Below are 18341 nucleotides of genomic sequence, written 5' to 3' on the forward strand. Positions count from 1 at the left end.
CAATTGGAGGTTTGCTTAGTGGAGATGCAAATGTCATGGTACAACTATATAGACACTCAATCATTATGTTACTTTTTAATAGGACGTTTACAAACATATATTTTGATAAAAATAATTGAAAGGTGTGTCTCATTATGGTAAGTGGTGAAATAAGTATAGCCAGTTACAATTGTAATGGCTTAGCAGATAATAAGAAAAGACGATCAGTATTTACCTGGCTAAAAGAGAAGGATTATAATATCTACTGTTTACAGGAAACCCATTCGACAGTTTTAGATGAAGTTTTGTGGAAAAAGAACTGGGGGGGGCAAAATATATTTCTCCCATGGGCAAAGAAATTCAAAAGGGGTGATGGTTTTAATTAATAATAACTTTGATCCAAATGTGCAACTTGTCCAAACAGATCCTCAAGGTAGATGGATTATTTTAAATATGTTATTGGACAATAAACATATATGGCTTATTAACCTATACGGTCCGAATAATGATGATCCAAGCTTCTTTGACAATATATATAAGAATGTATCAACTCTACAAGCAACACTAGACTCTATTATTATAGTGGGAGATTTTAATACGCTCTTAAATACCTCTATGGACCGGAAAGGAAATCACACTACAAACTATCACCCTCAGGCACTTAAGGAAATCAGGAATGTCATGGATATATTGGAATTAGTGGATATATGGAGACTTAAATACCCTGACCTAGTGAGATATACATGGCGGAGGCTTAATCAAGCTAGTCGCCTTGACTACTTTCTTATATCATTCTCTCTGGCACCAAAAGTTAAAAAGTGTTTGATAGGGGACAGAATGCGGTCGGACCATCACATAATTGGCATATATATTACTCTTACAGAATTTCCACGTGGGCGAGGATATTGGAAATTTAATCAAAGCCTACTAGATGATAAATTGTTTAGAACTAGGACAGAAGAATTTATACCTGACTTTTTTAGACATAACATAGGTACAGCAGATCCCCATATTGTATGGGACACTTTTAAGTGTGCCTTTAGAGGCCATGCAATTCAGTACTCATCTATAAAACAAAAGCAATTTCGATCAAAAGAGTCCATATTAACAAAGGAAATTGAAGGACTAACAGTACAGTTAGATAACAATAAAAACGGTACCATAGAGGCACAGAATAAGTTAGAGGAAAAACAAAAAGAAATGGAGGAACTTATTCAAGAAAGATCCAGTGTAATATATTACAAAAATAAAGCGAACTGGATGGAATATGGGGAAAAATGCACCAAATTCTTTTTCAATCTTCAATATAGAAATGCTACCAAAAAAAAACGTATTAAAACTTGTTACAAATGATGGAGTCACGCATGATTCACCAAATGATATTTTGAAAGAGGAAGTAAAGTACTTTAAGAATATATTTTCATTTCAGGCTCCTCCATCTTCACTAACTGAAACTAATTGTATGGATTTTTTCCCTAATAATAATGTAAAATTAAGATCTGTACAGAAAGACTCATGTGAAGGCCTAATTACAGAGGAGGAACTACTTGATGCAATTGGGGCCTTTAAGGATGGGAAAACTCCAGGACTGGATGGCATACCAGTGGAAGTATACAAACATTTTTTTGATATACTCAAAGGACCATTATTAGCTTGTTTTAACCACTCCTATATAAATGATAGATTATCAGACACGCAACAAGAAGGTGTGATATCATTATTACTGAAACAGGACCCAAGTGGTATATATAAAGATCCAGTCCATTTAAAAAATTGGAGACCTCTTACACTTCAGTGTTGTGATGCAAAAATCCTAGCAAAATGCTTGGCGCATAGAATAAAAAAGGTTTTGTCAGATATTATTCATCCTAATCAGACAGGTTTTTTACATGGACGATACATTGGAGATAATATAAGGCAAGTACTGGAAACAATGGAACACTATGAAATATCGGGGACACCAGGCCTGGTTTTCATAGCTGATTTTGAAAAGGCTTTTGATAAAGTACGACTGGAGTTTATATATAAATGCCTAGAATATTTCAATTTTGGGGAATCTCTTATAAAATGGGTAAAAATTATGTATAGTAACCCTAGGTGTAAAATAGTAAATAATGGCTACATCTCAGAAAGTTTTAAACTATCTAGAGGAGTAAAACAAGGTTGTCCACTATCGGCATATCTATTTATTATTGCCATCGAAATGTTAGCTGTTAAAACTAGATCAAACATTAATATTAAGGGATTAGAAATCCAGGGCCTAAAAACTAAGGTGTCATTGTACGCTGATGATTCATGTTTTCTTTTAAAACCACAACTAGAAACTCTCCACGGCCTCTTAGAGGATCTAGATACATTTGCTATCCTCTCTGGATTAAAACCAAATTATGATAAATGTACCATATTACGTATTGGATCACTAAAAAAAATACACATTTTACATTGCCATGTAGTTTACCAATTAAATGGTCTGACGGTGATGTGGACATACTCGGTATACAAATCCCAAAAGAAAGAAATGATCTCACTCCAATACATTTTTATAGAAAGTTAGCAAAAATAGATAAGATCTTGCTACCATGGAAAGGAAAATACCTGTCTATTTGTGGGAAAATCACCCTGATTAACTCTTTAATCATATCACAGTTTACCTATTTGCTTATGGTTTTGCCTACACCTAGTGACCTGCTTTTTAAATTATATGAACAAAAAATATTCAATTTTATTTGGAACGGCAAGCCAGATAAAATTAAAAGGGCCTATTTATATAACGAATTTGAATTCGGAGGGCAGAAATTATTAAATATTAAAGCATTAGACCTCTCACTAAAGGCATCAGTCATACAAAAGTTATACTTAAATCCAAACTGGTTCTCTAGTAGATTGGTACGAATGTCTCATCCTATGTTCAAGAAGGGCCTTTTTCCCTTTATTCAGATTACACCTGCTCACTTTCGGTTGCTTGAAAAGGAAATAATTTCCAAAATATCTTTATTTTTTAAACAAGCCTTAGAAAGTTGGTTGCAATTTCAGTTTAATCCACCTGAAAGGACGGAACAAATAGTACAACAAATCTTGTGGTTAAATTCAAATATAGTAATTGATAAAAAACTGTATTTATCGAAGAAATGTTTAAAAAAGGTATAATTTTTGTGAATGATATCATAAATAGGACTGGTGGTGTAATGTCACACATGCAGCTAACACAGACATATGGAAATGTCTGCTCTACCCAAAATTACAACCAATTAATTGCGGCATTACCACAAAAATGGAAGAGGCAGGTGGAAGGGGATAAAAGTAAGGAACTTGTATGTCGGCCTTATATTAAAGAACATAAATGGTTAAAGAAAAGTGTGATAAATAAAAACATATACCAATTTCATTTAAGGACCAAAAAACTTACAGCTGTGCCATATAAATTGCAAAATAGTTGGGAAGAGATTTTCGATGTACCCATTCCATGGCACATGGTTTATGAATTGATACGCAAAACAACGCCGGATTCAAAACTTCGAATTTTTCAATTTAAATTATTGTACAAAATTCTTGCAACTAATAGAATGTTATATATATGGGGGATACAATCTTCCCAGCTCTGTAGATTCTGCTGTGAGGAGGCAGAGTCATTAGACCATTTATTTTGGTATTGTCCGCATGTAGCTCGTTTTTGGTCACAGGTCCAGGAATGGTTGAAGAATTGCAACATTTGCGTAGAACTAACGCTACAGATAGCAATACTGGGGGATTTGAAAAGCCATAGTCAATCAATCAATAATATAATAATTATTTTAGCAAAAATGTTTATTTTTAATTTACAATCCGTGGAAGCTATGAGAATAGGAAGATTCAAATCTTTTGTGAAGCATCACAGCACAGTTGAAAAATATATGGCAAATAAAAATCCGAAATGGATGATGTTGGAAGATAGATGGGAAAGGTTGAGTGGAGCTGAAGGGTGGGACTAATAACAAGATAAACAATGTAGGGCATACGGGATCTGTGAAATGTGTATAGGTGCGGAGCTATTGTGAAATAGCACAGTTACAAGTGGAAATCAAACTGGATGGACAACAGAAATAGAGGAAGGACTAAGAACAAACAAGAGAGAACTATTATAAAGTAGACTGTGTCTGTAAAATGTGTATAAGATGTATAAATTGAAGATAAAAACAGAAATGTTTATCAGTTTACTCCAATTGGGGGATCGGTGGTAGGGTTTGCGGGGAATAATAATAAAGGTATACTCTTTAAAAAAAGTATGTATGTCTATGTAGGTATGTGTATGTATATATGTGTATATGTATGCATACGTGAATGGATATATATATTTACCCCAAAAAATATGGGGGATTGGAAATGATGCAGACAATTACATTGGAAGCAACATTCTTTCCGCAATATTAAGCTGATCCACCCCCCCAAAAAAAAAAAAATAATAATAATAATAATAATAAAAAATAAAAATAAAAATAATAATAATAATAATAATAATAATAATAATAATACCCGCAAAACACCAGTCTCAACGTCAACAGTGAAGAGGCGTCTCCGGGATGCTGACCTTCTAGGCAGAGTTCTTCTGTCCAGTGTCTGTGGTCTTTTACCTATCTTAATCTTTTATTTTTATTGTCCAGTCTGAGATATGGCTTTTTCTTCCCGGAGACGCCTCTTCACTGTTTTGCGGGTACTTTTTAATGAAGCTGCCATTGAGGACTTGTGAGGCGTCTGTTTCTCAAACTAGACACTCTAATGTACTTGTCCTCTTGCTCAGTTGTGCACTGGGGCCTCCCACTCCTCTTTATATTCTGGTTAGAGCCAGTTTGCGCTGTTCTGTGAAGGGAGTAGTACACAGCATTGTACGAGGTCTTCAGTTTCTTGGCAGTTTCTCACATGGAATAGACTTCATTTCTCAGAGCAAGAATAGACTGACGAGTTTTAGAAGAAAGTTCTTTGTTCCATTTTGAGCCTGTAATCGAACCCACAAATGCTGATGCTCCAGATACTCAAGTTTTATTGATTCTTTAATCAGAACAGCTTTCAGCTGTGCTAACATAATTGCAAAATGGTTTTCTGATGATCAATTAGCCTTTTAAAATTATTAACTTGGATTAGCTAACACAACGTGCCATTGGAACATAGGAGTGATGGTTGCTGATAATGGGCCTCCTCTGTATGCCTATGTAGATATTCCATAAAAAAATCTTCAGTTTCCAGCTACAATAGTAATTTACAACATTAACAATGTCTACACTGTATTTCTGATCAACTTGATGTTATTTTAACCTGTCTCGCCCAGGCGTTCCGCTAGCGGAACTCCTCCCACATTCCACTGAAAAGGCAGAGCGCGTTATTCCAAAAATATTTTTTGGAAATATTTAACTTTCACACATTAACAAGTCCAATACAGCAAATGAAAGATAAACATCTTGTGAATCCAGTCAACATGTCCGATTTTTTAAATGTTTTACAGCGAAAACAGCACGTATATTTGTTAGCTCACCACCAAATACAAAGAAGGACATACATTTTTCACAGCACAGGTAGCATGCACAAAGCCAACCTAACTAACCAAGAACCAACCAAACTAACCAGAAACAACTTCATCAGATGACAGTCTTATAACATGTTACACAATAAATCTATGTTTTGTTCGAAAAATGTGCATATTTGAGGTATAAATCAGTTTTACATTGCAGCTACAGTCACAAATAGCACCGAAGCAGCCAGAGTAAATATAGAGACCAACGTGGAATACCTAAATACTCATCATAAAACATTTCTGAAAAATGCATCGTGTACAGAAATGAAAGACAAGCATCTTGTGAATCCAGCCAATATTTCAGATTTTTTAAGTGTTTTACAGCGAAAACACAATATAGCATTATATTAGTTTACTACAATAGCCTACACACAACCGCATTCATTCAAGGCACGTTAGCGATAGCAATAGGCACGTTAGCGTTAGCGAATAAACCAGCAAAAGATAACAATTTTCACTAACCTTCATAAACCTTCCTCAGATGACAGTCCTATAACATCAGGTTATACATACACTTATGTTTTGTTCGAAAATGTGCATATTTAGAGCTGAAATCAGTGGTTATCCATTATGCTAACGTAGCTTCTATTTCCCAGAATGTGCGGATATTTCTATTAGACTCACCTATTCTGACCAAATAGCAATTCATAAACATTACAAAAAAATACATGTTGTATAGGAAATGATAGTAACACTAGTTCTTAATGCAATCGCAGTGTCAGAATTCTAAAAATATCTTCATTACGACATAAGGCTTATGTTATAGCAAGAGAGTGGCCAAAACCGGGGCGCAAAACTACTAGTATACAGTTCGACAGATATATGAAATAGCATCATAAAATGTTTCTTACTTTTGCTGATCTTCCATCAGAATGTTGGACAAGGGGTCCTTTGTCCAGAACAGTCGTTGTTTGGATTTAGAACATCGTTTTTCCCTCTTCAATTAGCCAGCACACTGGCCAAGTGGCTCGAAGCTCTCCTTTCTGAACAAAGGCACAGAACGCAACACGCCTAACGTCCCGAATAAATTTCAAAAATCTAATAAAACTATATTGAAAAAACATACTTTACGATGATATGGTCACATGTATCAAATAAAATCAAAGCCGGAGATAGTAATCGGCTATAACGACAGCTATTCCGATGGCAAATCCAGAACCAACTTCGCGCCTTCCTGAAAACATAAAATGGGGGACACGTCATTCCAAGAGGACGTATTCCATCTCAGACCAAGATAATCACTCCATTTCTTCTCTCACTGCATCTTGACACCCTGGGGAAGGTGTATGACGTGCATGTATACTCATACGTGTCATGCCCATTTATAGGCAGGCTCTTGAACAGAGCATAATTTTCAGACTTTCCACTTCCTGGTCAGAAAGTGTGCTGCCAAATGAGTTCTGTTGTACTCACAGACAAAATTCAAACGGTTTTAGAAACTAGAAAGGGTTTTCTATCCAATAGTAATAATAATATGCATATTGTACGAGCAAGAATAGAGTACGAGGCCGTTTAAATTGGGCAGGTTTTTTCCCCAAAGTGTAAATAGCGCCCTCTATCCTCATCAGGTTTTAATGGACAAAACAATTGCTTTTCTTTCAGAAACAAGGGCATTTCTAAGTGACCCCAAACTTTTGAACGGTAGTGTATATTTCAACAACCGTTAGACTTTTTCTTCCAGTTCGACATTTTGTGTAGATCGTTGACAAAAAAAACATTTTAATCCCACTTTGTAACATAACAAAATGTGAAAAAAGTCAAGGGGTGTGTCACGTTCCTGACCTTATTTCCTTTGTTCTGTATTGTTTAGTTGGTCAGGACGTGAGCTGGGTGGGCATTCTATGTTATGTGTTTCTATGTTGGGTTCATTGTCAACTAGCCTGATATGGTTCTCAATCAGGGGCAGGTGTTTTACGTTTCCTCTGATTGAGAACCATATTAAGGTAGGCTGTTCTCACTGTTTGTTTGTGGGTGATTGTTGCTGTGTATGTGTTTGTGTTTGTTCGCCACACGGTACTGTTTCGTTTCGTTCGTTTGTTCCTTCCTGTTCGTGCGTTCATTTTTATATGTTCTCAAGTTCAGGTCTGTTCACGTCGTTTATTGTTTTTCCGTCTTCGTTTACATAATAAATAAGTATGTATTCAAACCACGCTGCACATTGGTCCGATCCTTGCTCCTCCTCAGACGAGGAGGAAGACGAGCGTTACAGGGTGTGAATACTTTCTGAAGGCACTGTATAACCTCTGGTGTATCATGAAGGAAACCTGACCGAAACACTGACAATGTGCAGTGGTAAAATTGTGTGTGGGGGAGATATACCCTGAACAAAAATATAAACGCGCGCCACCCGGGAGGCCCGCGTTTATATTTTTGTTCAGGGTATATCTCCCCCACACACGATTTTACCACTGCACATTGTCAGTGTTTCGGTCAGGTTTCCTTCATGATACACCAGAGGTTATACAGTGCCTTCATAAAGTTGTGCCAGCTGTGCCACCAGACACTCTGGGTTCGCGCCCAGGCTCTGTCGCAGCCGGCCGCGACCGGGAGGTCCGTGGGGCGACGCACAATTGGCCTAGCGTCGTCCGGGTTAGGGAGGGTTTGGCCGGTAGGGATATCCTTGTCTCATCGTGCACTAGCGACTCCTGTGGCTGGCCGGGCGCAGCGCGCTAACCAGGTCGCCAGGTGCACGGTGTTTCCTCCGACACATTGGTGCGGCTGGCTTCCGGGTTGGATGCGAGCTGTGTTAAGAAGCAGTGCGGTTGTGTTGTGTTTGGGAGGACGCATGGCTTTCGACCTTCGTCTCTCCCGAGCCCGTACGGGAGTTGTAGCGATGAGACAAGATAGTAACTACTAACAATTGGATACCACGAAATTGGGGAGAAAAAAGGGATTAAAATTTTTACAAATATATATATATATTTGTAAAAATTTTAATCCCTTTTTTCTCCCCAATTTCGTGGTATCCAATTGTTAGTAGTTACTATCTTGTCTCATCGCTACAACTCCCGTACGGGCTCGGGAGAGACGAAGGTCGAAAGCCATGCGTCCTCCCAAACACAACACAACCGCACTGCTTCTTAACACAGCTCGCATCCAACCCGGAAGCCATATATATACATTGTTGGTCCCATGTTTCATGAGCTGAAAAAAAAAGATCCAACAAATGTTCCATATCCACAAAAAGCTTATTTCTCTCAAATTTTGTGCACAAATTTGTTTCCATCCCTGTTAGTGAGCATTTCTCCTTTGCCAAGAAAATCTATCTACCTGACAGGTGTGGCATATCAAGAAGCTAATTAAACAGCATGATCATTACACAGGTGCACTTTGTGCTGGGGTCAATAAACAGCCACTCCAAAATGTGCAGTTTTTTTCACATCACAATGCCACAGATGTCTCAAGTTGAGGGAGAGTGCAATTGGCATGCTGACTGCAGGAATGTCTACCAGAGCTGTTGCCAAAGAATTGAACGTTCATTTCTCTACCATAAGCCACCCCCAACATCGTTTTAGAGAATTTGGCAGTATGTCCAACCGGCCTCACAAACGCAGACCACGTGTAACCATACCAGCCCAGGACCTCCACATCCACCGTATTCACCTGCGGGATTGTCTCAGACCAGCCACCTGGACAGCTGATGAAACTGTGGGTTTGCACAACTGAAAAATGCCTGCAAAAACTGTCAGAAACCGTCTCAGGGAAGCTCCTCTACGTGCTCGGCGTAATCACCAGGGTCTTGACCTGAATGCAGTTCGGCGTCGTAACCGACTTCAGTGGGCAAATGCTCACCTTAGAGGGCCACTGGCATGCTGGAGAAGTGTGCTCTTCATGGATGAATCCCAGTTTCAACTGTACCGGGCAGATGGCAGACAGCCCGTATGGCGTCATGAACAGAGTGCCCCATGGTTACAGTAGGGTTATGGTATAGGCAGGCATAAGCTACGGACACAATTGCATTTTATCGATTTGAATGCACAGAGATACCGTGACAAGATCCCGAGACCCATTGTCGTGCCATTCATCCACCGCTATCACCTCATGTTTCAGCATCATAATGCACGGCCCCATGTCTCAAGGATCTGTACACAATTCCTGAAAGCTGAAAATGTACCAGTTCTTCTATGGCCTGCATACTCACCAGACATGTCACCCATTGAGCCTGTTTGTGACGATCTGGATCGACGTGTACGACAGCGTGTTCCAGTTCCCGCCAATATCCAGCAACTCCGCATAGCCATTGAAGAGGAGCGGGACAACATTCCACAGGCCACAATCAACAGCCAGATCAACTCTATGCAAAGGAGGGCTGTCATGCTGCATGAGGCAAATGGTGGTCATACCAGATACTGACTGATTTTCTGATCCACACCCCTACCTTTTTTAAAAGATACCTGTGACCAACAGATGTATATATATATATATCTGTTTTCCCAGTCACGTGAAATCCATAGATTAGTGTCTAATGAATTTAGTTCAATTGACTGATTTCCTTATGAACTGTAACTTAGTAAAATCTTGGAAATTGTTGCATGTTGCGTTTATATTTGTATTCAGTGTAAATACATTTGCTACAATGGGTGACTTAGGAATCCCATCAAGCACTTGGCCATACAATTCCTTTTACATCTTCCCTCTTTAGCCACAATGGGAAGGGCTGACTGTGCACTGCAAAACTCTACAGTTAGCTAGCCAGCTTCCCAATGTTCCTGTATGGGCTCCGGGAAGCTCGATAAAACATCTCAGCTATAAAAAAGCATAATATAGACCATAATATGATGCTAATGAATGCAGATATGCTTGGCTGGACTATTCCTACACCAATATTGTTGCTTGACTCATCGTTTTTATGAGGCACACTAGATTGCCTCCATCTGTGCAGAGGAGTCGTTTCGTCTCAAAGTCATGAATCAGCTGAATGGAGGGAAACTAGCCCCTCGTCCATGGACTGTGGAGTATTTACTGTTAATACAAAACATAGGTAGGGTATATTTTGTAGCCTAAATCGTAAGGTACAGTATATAGACAGGTGTGTGCCTTTCCAAATCTTGTCCAATCAATTGAATTTACCACAGGTGGACTCCAACCAAATTGTAGGAACATCTCAAGGATGATCAATGTAAACAGGATGCACCTGAGCTCAATTTCGAGTCCCATAACAAAGGGTCTGAATACTTATATAAATAAGGTATTTCAGTTTTTTTTAAATGAATTTGCAAAGATGTACGAGGAAAATGTTTTATTTAATACATTGTAGAATAAGGCTGTAACGTAACAAAATGCGGAAGAAGGGAAGGGGTCTGAATACTTTCCGAATGCACTGTACATTCTACATAAGGTATATTCTGTAGCCTATATCGTAAGGTATATTCTACATAAGGTATATTCAGCAGGCTTTATCTATACCCTATAGAATATATTCTATAGCTCCCAATCCATGGACTGTGTAGCATTTACAGTTCATAATACAAAACATACAGTGCCTAGTGAAAGTCTACACACCCTTTGCACAGTTTTCATATTTTGCTGCCTTAAAATTAAATTAAAAAAATTGATTAAATAAATGTTTTTCCTTATTGATCTACACAAGCTACTCCACACTTCCAAAGTAAAAGCCAAATTATAGAACATCTATGATAAATAAAAAACAAAGATATCTTAATTGCGTATGTCTTCACACCCAAGAGTTAATACTTGGTGGTGGTACCTTCGGAAGCCATTACAGTTGTCAATCATTTTGAATAAGATTCTACCAAATTTGCACAAATTTTAGGGCAACATATATCCATTGTTTTTGTCAAAATTGCTCAAGATCAGTACATTTGGTTGGGAATCATTGATGGACAGCAATATTCAAACCTTGTCACTGATTTTCACGCAGATTTAAGTCGGGTCTGAGACTATTCAGGAACACTCAACACCTCTTGGTAAGCCATTCTGATGTGTCTTTGGCATTACAATGTGTGTATTGTCCCTCTGAAAAATAAAAAACTATCCCAGCGTCAGGTATTCAGAAGACTGAGGTAGGATTCTCTCTCACTTTTATCTGGGCTCTGCTCCTTTCATATTTATTTTGAACCTGACAAAGTCCCCAGTCCCTGCCGGTGACAAGCATACCGATAACGTGATGCTGCCACCACAGTACTTGAAAAGATACGGTGTAGACTTTCACTAAGCACTGTAGGTATAGAGTATATTCTGTGGCACACAGTCACCAAGCTGTGAACTCTTGCTTTCACCTATGTAATCCTGTTACATCAGTGACTACTTCAAGGTGCAGAGGAAAGAAGGGTATATTTTCAAAGTATTATTGAATTCACTTATCTATTTGACAGTAACCCTTGAGCATGGATGGGTATGATGCCTCAAAATAGTTCACACAAAGGCTTACCTCTTTAGTTTTGTCCATGGCCTTCAAGATGGCGACGTTTAGGGTTTCCAGAGCAGAGAGGACATGCATATACTCCCCCAAGTGTTGAGCAAAGTAATCTGAAATAAGCAAACATTTGTTTATTTAACATAGACTCACCAGTTTCTTATACTGTACAGTAAGGTATAAACATAAAATTCAGTTGGATATCTAATGTGCATGATATCGCAAGAGCTTTCCCTGATAATGACATCTTTGCTCTTTCTCTGAAAAATGTATTGACTGATCAAAGAACCAAATAGAATGGTACATTCTGAAACACAAGAGCAGACATTGATTGGATAAACTGTTATAACCTCTTATAAAGTCGGAAAGTAAATAATCAAACGAGCAAAAGGACAATATAGGAATAAAGTGGTGTCATATTACACAGTCTCCGACGCCTGCCTCAAGTGGCAGGGGCTACAGTCCATTACGGATTACAAAAGAATGACCTAACTTTGATCTGCCCAACGATGCCGCTCTACCACACAAACTCAATGCATTTTATGCATGCATTGACAACAACAGCATGCTGGGTGTGAGTGCCGTCACCGACCCAGATGATTTGGTGATCTCGCCCTTCGAGGCCGAGATGAAAAAGATCTTTAAATCAGGCAAGGCCGCAGGGCCGTTCTCAGAGGACATATAGAACAAATGCGCAGGCGTATTCACAGTCATTTTCAACCTCTCCTTGTCTCAGTCTGTAATCCCTACATGTTTTAAGATGACCACCATCATTCCTGTTCAAGAACTCTTAAGGCTTCATGCCACAATGACTATCGCCCTGTAGCCCTCACATGTTATCATGAAGTGCTTTGAGAGGCTGGTTATGGCACACATCAACTCCATCATCCCAGACACCCTAGACCCACTTCAATTTGCATACCTCCCCAACAGATCCATAGATGACGCAATCTCAATTGCGCTCCACACTGCCCTCACCTACCTAGATAAGAGGAATACCTATGTGAGAATGCTGTTCATGGACTACAGCTTAGCGTTCAAGACCATTGTCCCTTCCAAGCTCGTCACCAAGCATAGGACTCTGGGTCTGAACACCTCCCTCTGCAACTGGATCCTGGACTTCCTGACGGGCCGATCCCAGGTGGTGAGTGTAGATAAAATCATCTCCGGCACGCCGACCCTTAATTAACACAGGGGCTCCTCAGGGGTGTGTGCTTCAACCTCTCCCTCAACGTCAGCAAGATCAAAGAGCTGATTGTGCACTATAGGAAACGAAGGAGCAAGCACGCCCCAATCCACATCGACGGGGCTGCAGTGGAGCAGGTAGACAGCTTCAAGTTTTTCGGTGTCCAAATCACTAAAGACTTAAAATTGTCTAAATACGCACACACAGTCATGAAGAAGACCTCTTCCCCCTCAGGAGGTTGAAAAAGTTTGGCATGGGCCCTCAAATCTTTAAAAGGTTCTACAGCTGCACCTTTGAGAGCATATTGACTGGCTGCATCACTGCCTGGTACGGCGATAGCACAGTCTTTGATCGCATGGCGCTAGAGTGTGGTGGGGACAGCCCAGTACATTACTGGGGCCGAGGTCCCTGCCATCCAGGACATCTATATCAGGTGGTGTGGTAGGAAGGCCCGGAAAACCGTTAAAGACTCCAACCACCCATGTCAGACTATTCCCTCTGCTTCCGCACGGCAAGTGGTACCGGTGCATCAAGTCTGGCACCAACAGGCTCTTGAACAGCTTCTATCCCCAAGCAATAACACTGATAAAGAGCTAACAAAATAGCTACACGGACTACCTGAATCAATCTTGTATCCTCATTGACCTTTTTATTTTTGTCTCTATGCACACTCACAGGTCCCTACACACTCACACTCCATCATTTACTCAATCACACATAACATGCACATACATTTATACTGACTCTACAAACACCCACTCACATACAAGCTTAGTGTATGTGTTTATCTTATATCCTGATGCCTAGTCCCCTTATTCAATACATATCTACCTCCATCACTCCAGTATCCCTGTTACCTTACCCCTATACATATCTACCTCCATCACTCCAGTATCCCTGTTACCTTACCCCTATACATATCTACCTCCATCACTCCAGTATCCCTGTTACCTTACCCATATACATATCTACCTCCATCACTCCAGTATCCCTGTTACCTTACCCCTATACATATCTACCTCCATCACTCCAGTATCCCTGCACATTGTAAATATAGTATTGGAACTGTCCCTGTATATAGTATGCTTACTTACTTATTGTGTCCTTCATACCTCTTCTCATTTCTCGTGTTTTTTTTCTAGTAATACATTGTTATTGATTATTGCATTGTTGGGATTTGAATTTGCAATGTATATGTGTGTATGTGACATCCGGCCGTTATTGGGAGTACCATAGGGCGGTGCACAAATGGCCCAGTGTCGTCTGGGTTTGGCCGGAGGAGGCCATCATTGTAAATAAGAATTTGTTCTTAACTGACTTGCCTAGTGAAATACAAATATGTGTTGACATCCTTTCACATGGTTTGTTTTTGGACAGAAGCTGTAGAGATTGGTAAGAAATGGCACTTCTGTAGCCAAATATCTTATTCGTACAATTCGTTTTTAAGCATTAAATGACCTGGTATTATGGTGCACTGATCAGTCATGCAGTTTATTTTTTGCATTTTTGCCCAAAGTCGACCTTTAAGCCAAAACGCTTAATGAAGTGTGTCAGTGTGCCAACTGTAGTCACACTTGACCATGGTAATGTCAACTGTAGTCATACTTGACCATGGTAATGTCAACTGTAGTCACACTTGACCATGGTAATGTCAACTGTAGTCACACTTGACCATGGTAATGTCAACTGTAGTCACACTTGACCATGGTAATGTCAACTGTAGTCACACTTGACCATGGTAATGTCAACTGTAGTCATACTTTACCATGGTAATGTCAACTGTAGTCATACTTTACCATGGTAATGCAACTGTAGTTATACGTGACCATGGTAATGTCAACTGTACTCATACTTGACCATGGTAATGCCAACTGTAGTCATACTTGACCATGGTAATGTCAAATGAATCAGGGCATTTTAACTTTCACCAATCAAAGAGTGCCCTGGATTTCCTTCACCTATGAAGCAGACATTGACCGATGTCCACTGGACTCACTCCAAGATGACGCAGCGAAGGCACTTACAGTGATGAGAGATAGTTAACTTCCCCCTGACGTCAAGCTGCTGCACTGACTGACGCTTTTGCCATTCAATAAATTATGCAGCAGATTTATTCTCGGAAGTGAGTGTTTACATGTCTTTGTACTATTCATTGACTTTCCAGACCATCTGCCACTCACCTCCAAAAGCTGGAGACCTAGATGGCTGTCATGTTACAGTTTATACCCAGACTGATAATAACAGATGATGATCGGCGATGATGAATATGGGAATGGTGATGTGATGACGATAACGAGGAAGATTATGCTAATGTTTTGACAGCCTATCACAACAATAAGATACTGACATAGCATGGTTGAGCACAAAAGCTCCACAGGTGAGACCAATGCTTAACTGGAAGCACGTTGGGGAGATTGCAGGGTTAATGTGAAGAAAGGATAGGCCACATTAACACAGACAGTAGCCCCAACACTCACCTGAAAGCTTGTCGGTGTCTAGGTTGCTACAATGTAGCAGAAAAGAAAAAGAGGGGAAAGAAAAGAGAGTTAATTGAATCATTTAAGTCATGGAAGCACGTCGGGTGCCATAAACCCCATGTACTGTAAAACTTTCAGGAATTAATAAGCTCAATAAAAGTTAGATCAAATGTGCCAATTACAATGCTTTCTTCCTAATCATCTTGGAAAAACAGAATCCTTGTTCATCATAGGAATACAATTAATTCACCTCACACTTTTTCACTCATAGTGTCTGATTGAAGCCTACAGGCTTTGATTAAAGGAATGTGAACCCCTCTCTGGAAATGCAATTTCCATGTTAATTGCAGCCAACATCGTTGAACAATATTTGAACTATTCAAGACAGAATTCTCTAGGCTGAAATGGATGGCTGGGCAGAAACGACCGCCTAAAAGACAACCACTTAACATGCTGTCATTAAGTATTAGCTTAATATATGCACCTATAAAAGCATCTTCCCTGCTGGCATTTGCTAGCCTTTTATTGGCTCGGCTTGGACGGCCAAATGAAGAGCAAAAGTAAACCTGGTTAATGACTTGTGTAATTGGAATGTGCAACCTGCATTGCACCTATTTCCTTCCGCTGTAATTTATCATGGTTGATGCTAAAATCTGCCCTTTTGAAAGCTGCAATGCCCTTTGTCACTTCAAGGGGAATTAGCTTGTAGCTGCTAATGTGTTTTCACTAGAAGAGTAACACTGATCTTCACTGTGGCGGGAAGATGTCCTTGGTATTCCAGCTGTGTGTTCATTAACATAAGCATTAACATAATCCCAAAATTGAACAGAATGTTCAGAAGTGTTCATTACTTTGAGAGAAGTCTGGGAGAATCCTGGCCTGCGGCGTTTGCGGGGAGTGCTCTGTGTGTGTTTCTCTATTTGTTCATCTAAGCTGCAGGGACTTTGACGGACAAGCTAATCTCCATAAAAAGGGCTTGCTTGGACTTTAAATGTTATAAAGGGAAATTGTTCACGTTGGGGGAGCAAGTTGTTAAGTGCTCAATGAATCTACATTTCCATTCTGCCAAAGGCAATCAAGTCAACAGGCTTAAACAATGGAACGTTAAACTTTTGCCACTTCAGGAGAGAAAGGCTTTAAAAGGGGCAGTTCAGGATTTATAACTTGATATTAGATGGTTCCTCACCCTAAAACTACTCTGTAGGCCAGGAGAAACTGTAATTGATGGTTCAGTTGTCTTTAAAAAACTTCCGCTAACTTTAGCCACCACAAGTTAACAATCAATAGAAGTGAATGGAATAACGTTTCTACTGGCCCATAGACTTCTTTCAGGGTGAGGGGACATTTAACATCAAGTTGTAAAATCCTGTACTTCCCCTTAACTAGCTTTAGCTACTTATGTATCGATTATTGTAACACATTTGAATTTGTATACTACAACATATAGCAACAACAACTGTCTCTGTTGTTGTAGCGGTATGACGCTGATGCTCAACAGTCTTTAATATGTTGTCATTACCAAGTGAGGGATTTCTTTGAATGCAAAAAAAGGATTGTAAGTGCCGTGTGAAGTAGAACACAGCATAAAAAAATCTGATGTGGTCTATGCATGGTAAATGACACAATATCATATTGGTTCTGATTATCCACCATCAACTCTGTTGTTGCTTAGTTCTGCAAAACACTTGGTCGAGCATACAAGGAGTCTGCATGTTCAGGAATTGTAAATGTACCTGTGCTATGTGTTCCTTTAATCTAATCAATGTTACAAACCATGTTACAAACCATGTTACAAACCATGTTACAAACCATGCATGTTGCAGAGAGGGAACATACTTATTCTGCCTTCCATCTATGGAGTAGAAGAGCTCCTGCAGCTCCTCAGTGGTGAGAATCCCGTCGGCAAAATAAGCATTGAACTCATCAAACGACAGTTTTCCGTCATCTGAAAAGACAAACAAGACCACAGTTTACTGTGCATCCTTGACTGAGACACATGGCCAAAGGAAATCAAACCAGGGTTCAAATAGTATTTGCTGTCTTTCAAATACTTTGACTGATTAAATGGGCCTGCCTTGAGAGCCAGATGGTTTGGGTTCCCATTGGTTCCATACATGCAAGCTCAATCAAGAGCAGCTTAATAAAGTATTTGATATAAAACAAATACTATTTCAACCCAGGTCTGGAAGAAATACAACTGGCCTACATCATAGCTTCAATTGCTTTGTCCCAAATGGCACCCAGTCATATGGGCACTGGTAAAAAGTAGTGCACTATAGAGAGAATAGGGTGCCATTTGGGACGCATCCAATGACTTTGCTGAATACAACCACAAGTGGCAGTTGTTGATGTTTGTTACGTTTCGTACTAAGCAGTAGCAGGAGGCACAGGAAGAGCTTAGTGCCCTTAGCTGCCTTAGTGCCCTTAGCTGCCTTAGTGCCCTTAGCTGCCTTAGTGCCCTTAGCTGCCTTAGTGCCCTTAGCTGCCTTAGTGCCCTTAGCTGCCTTAGTGCCCTTAGCTGCCTTAGTGCCCTTAGCTGCCTTAGTGCCCTTAGCTGCCTTAGTGCCCTTAGCTGCCTTAGTGCCCTTAGCTGCCTTAGTGCCCTTAGCTGCCTTAGTGCCCTTAGCTGCCTTAGTGCCCTTAGCTGCCTTAGTGCCCTTAGCTGCCTTAGTGCCCTTAGCTGCCTTAGTGCCCTTAGCTGCCTTAGTGCCCTTAGCTGCCTTAGTGCCCTTAGCTGCCTTAGTGCCCTTAGCTGCCTTAGTGCCCTTAGCTGCCTTAGTG

At 39.9% G+C, this 18341-nt stretch overlaps 1 protein-coding gene across 2 annotated transcripts in view; it reads right to left on the bottom strand.

Annotated features, from left to right (window-relative positions):
* Window positions 1-18341, bottom strand: part of necab3 (N-terminal EF-hand calcium binding protein 3) — a 57292-nt gene that overhangs the window by 19704 nt on the left and 19247 nt on the right. For both annotated transcript variants that reach the window (XM_055869726.1, XM_055869725.1), the window contains exons 3-5: window positions 17397-17505; window positions 15561-15586; window positions 11913-12010 (exon numbers count right to left, since the gene is read on the bottom strand). In XM_055869726.1, coding sequence (XP_055725701.1) covers window positions 11913-12010; window positions 15561-15586; window positions 17397-17505 — 233 coding nt within the window. The remainder of the gene's footprint in view (window positions 1-11912; window positions 12011-15560; window positions 15587-17396; window positions 17506-18341) is intronic.

Source organism: Salvelinus fontinalis, chromosome 18 (genome assembly GCF_029448725.1).
Source record: "Salvelinus fontinalis isolate EN_2023a chromosome 18, ASM2944872v1, whole genome shotgun sequence".
NCBI classification, from domain to species: domain Eukaryota; kingdom Metazoa; phylum Chordata; class Actinopteri; order Salmoniformes; family Salmonidae; genus Salvelinus; species Salvelinus fontinalis.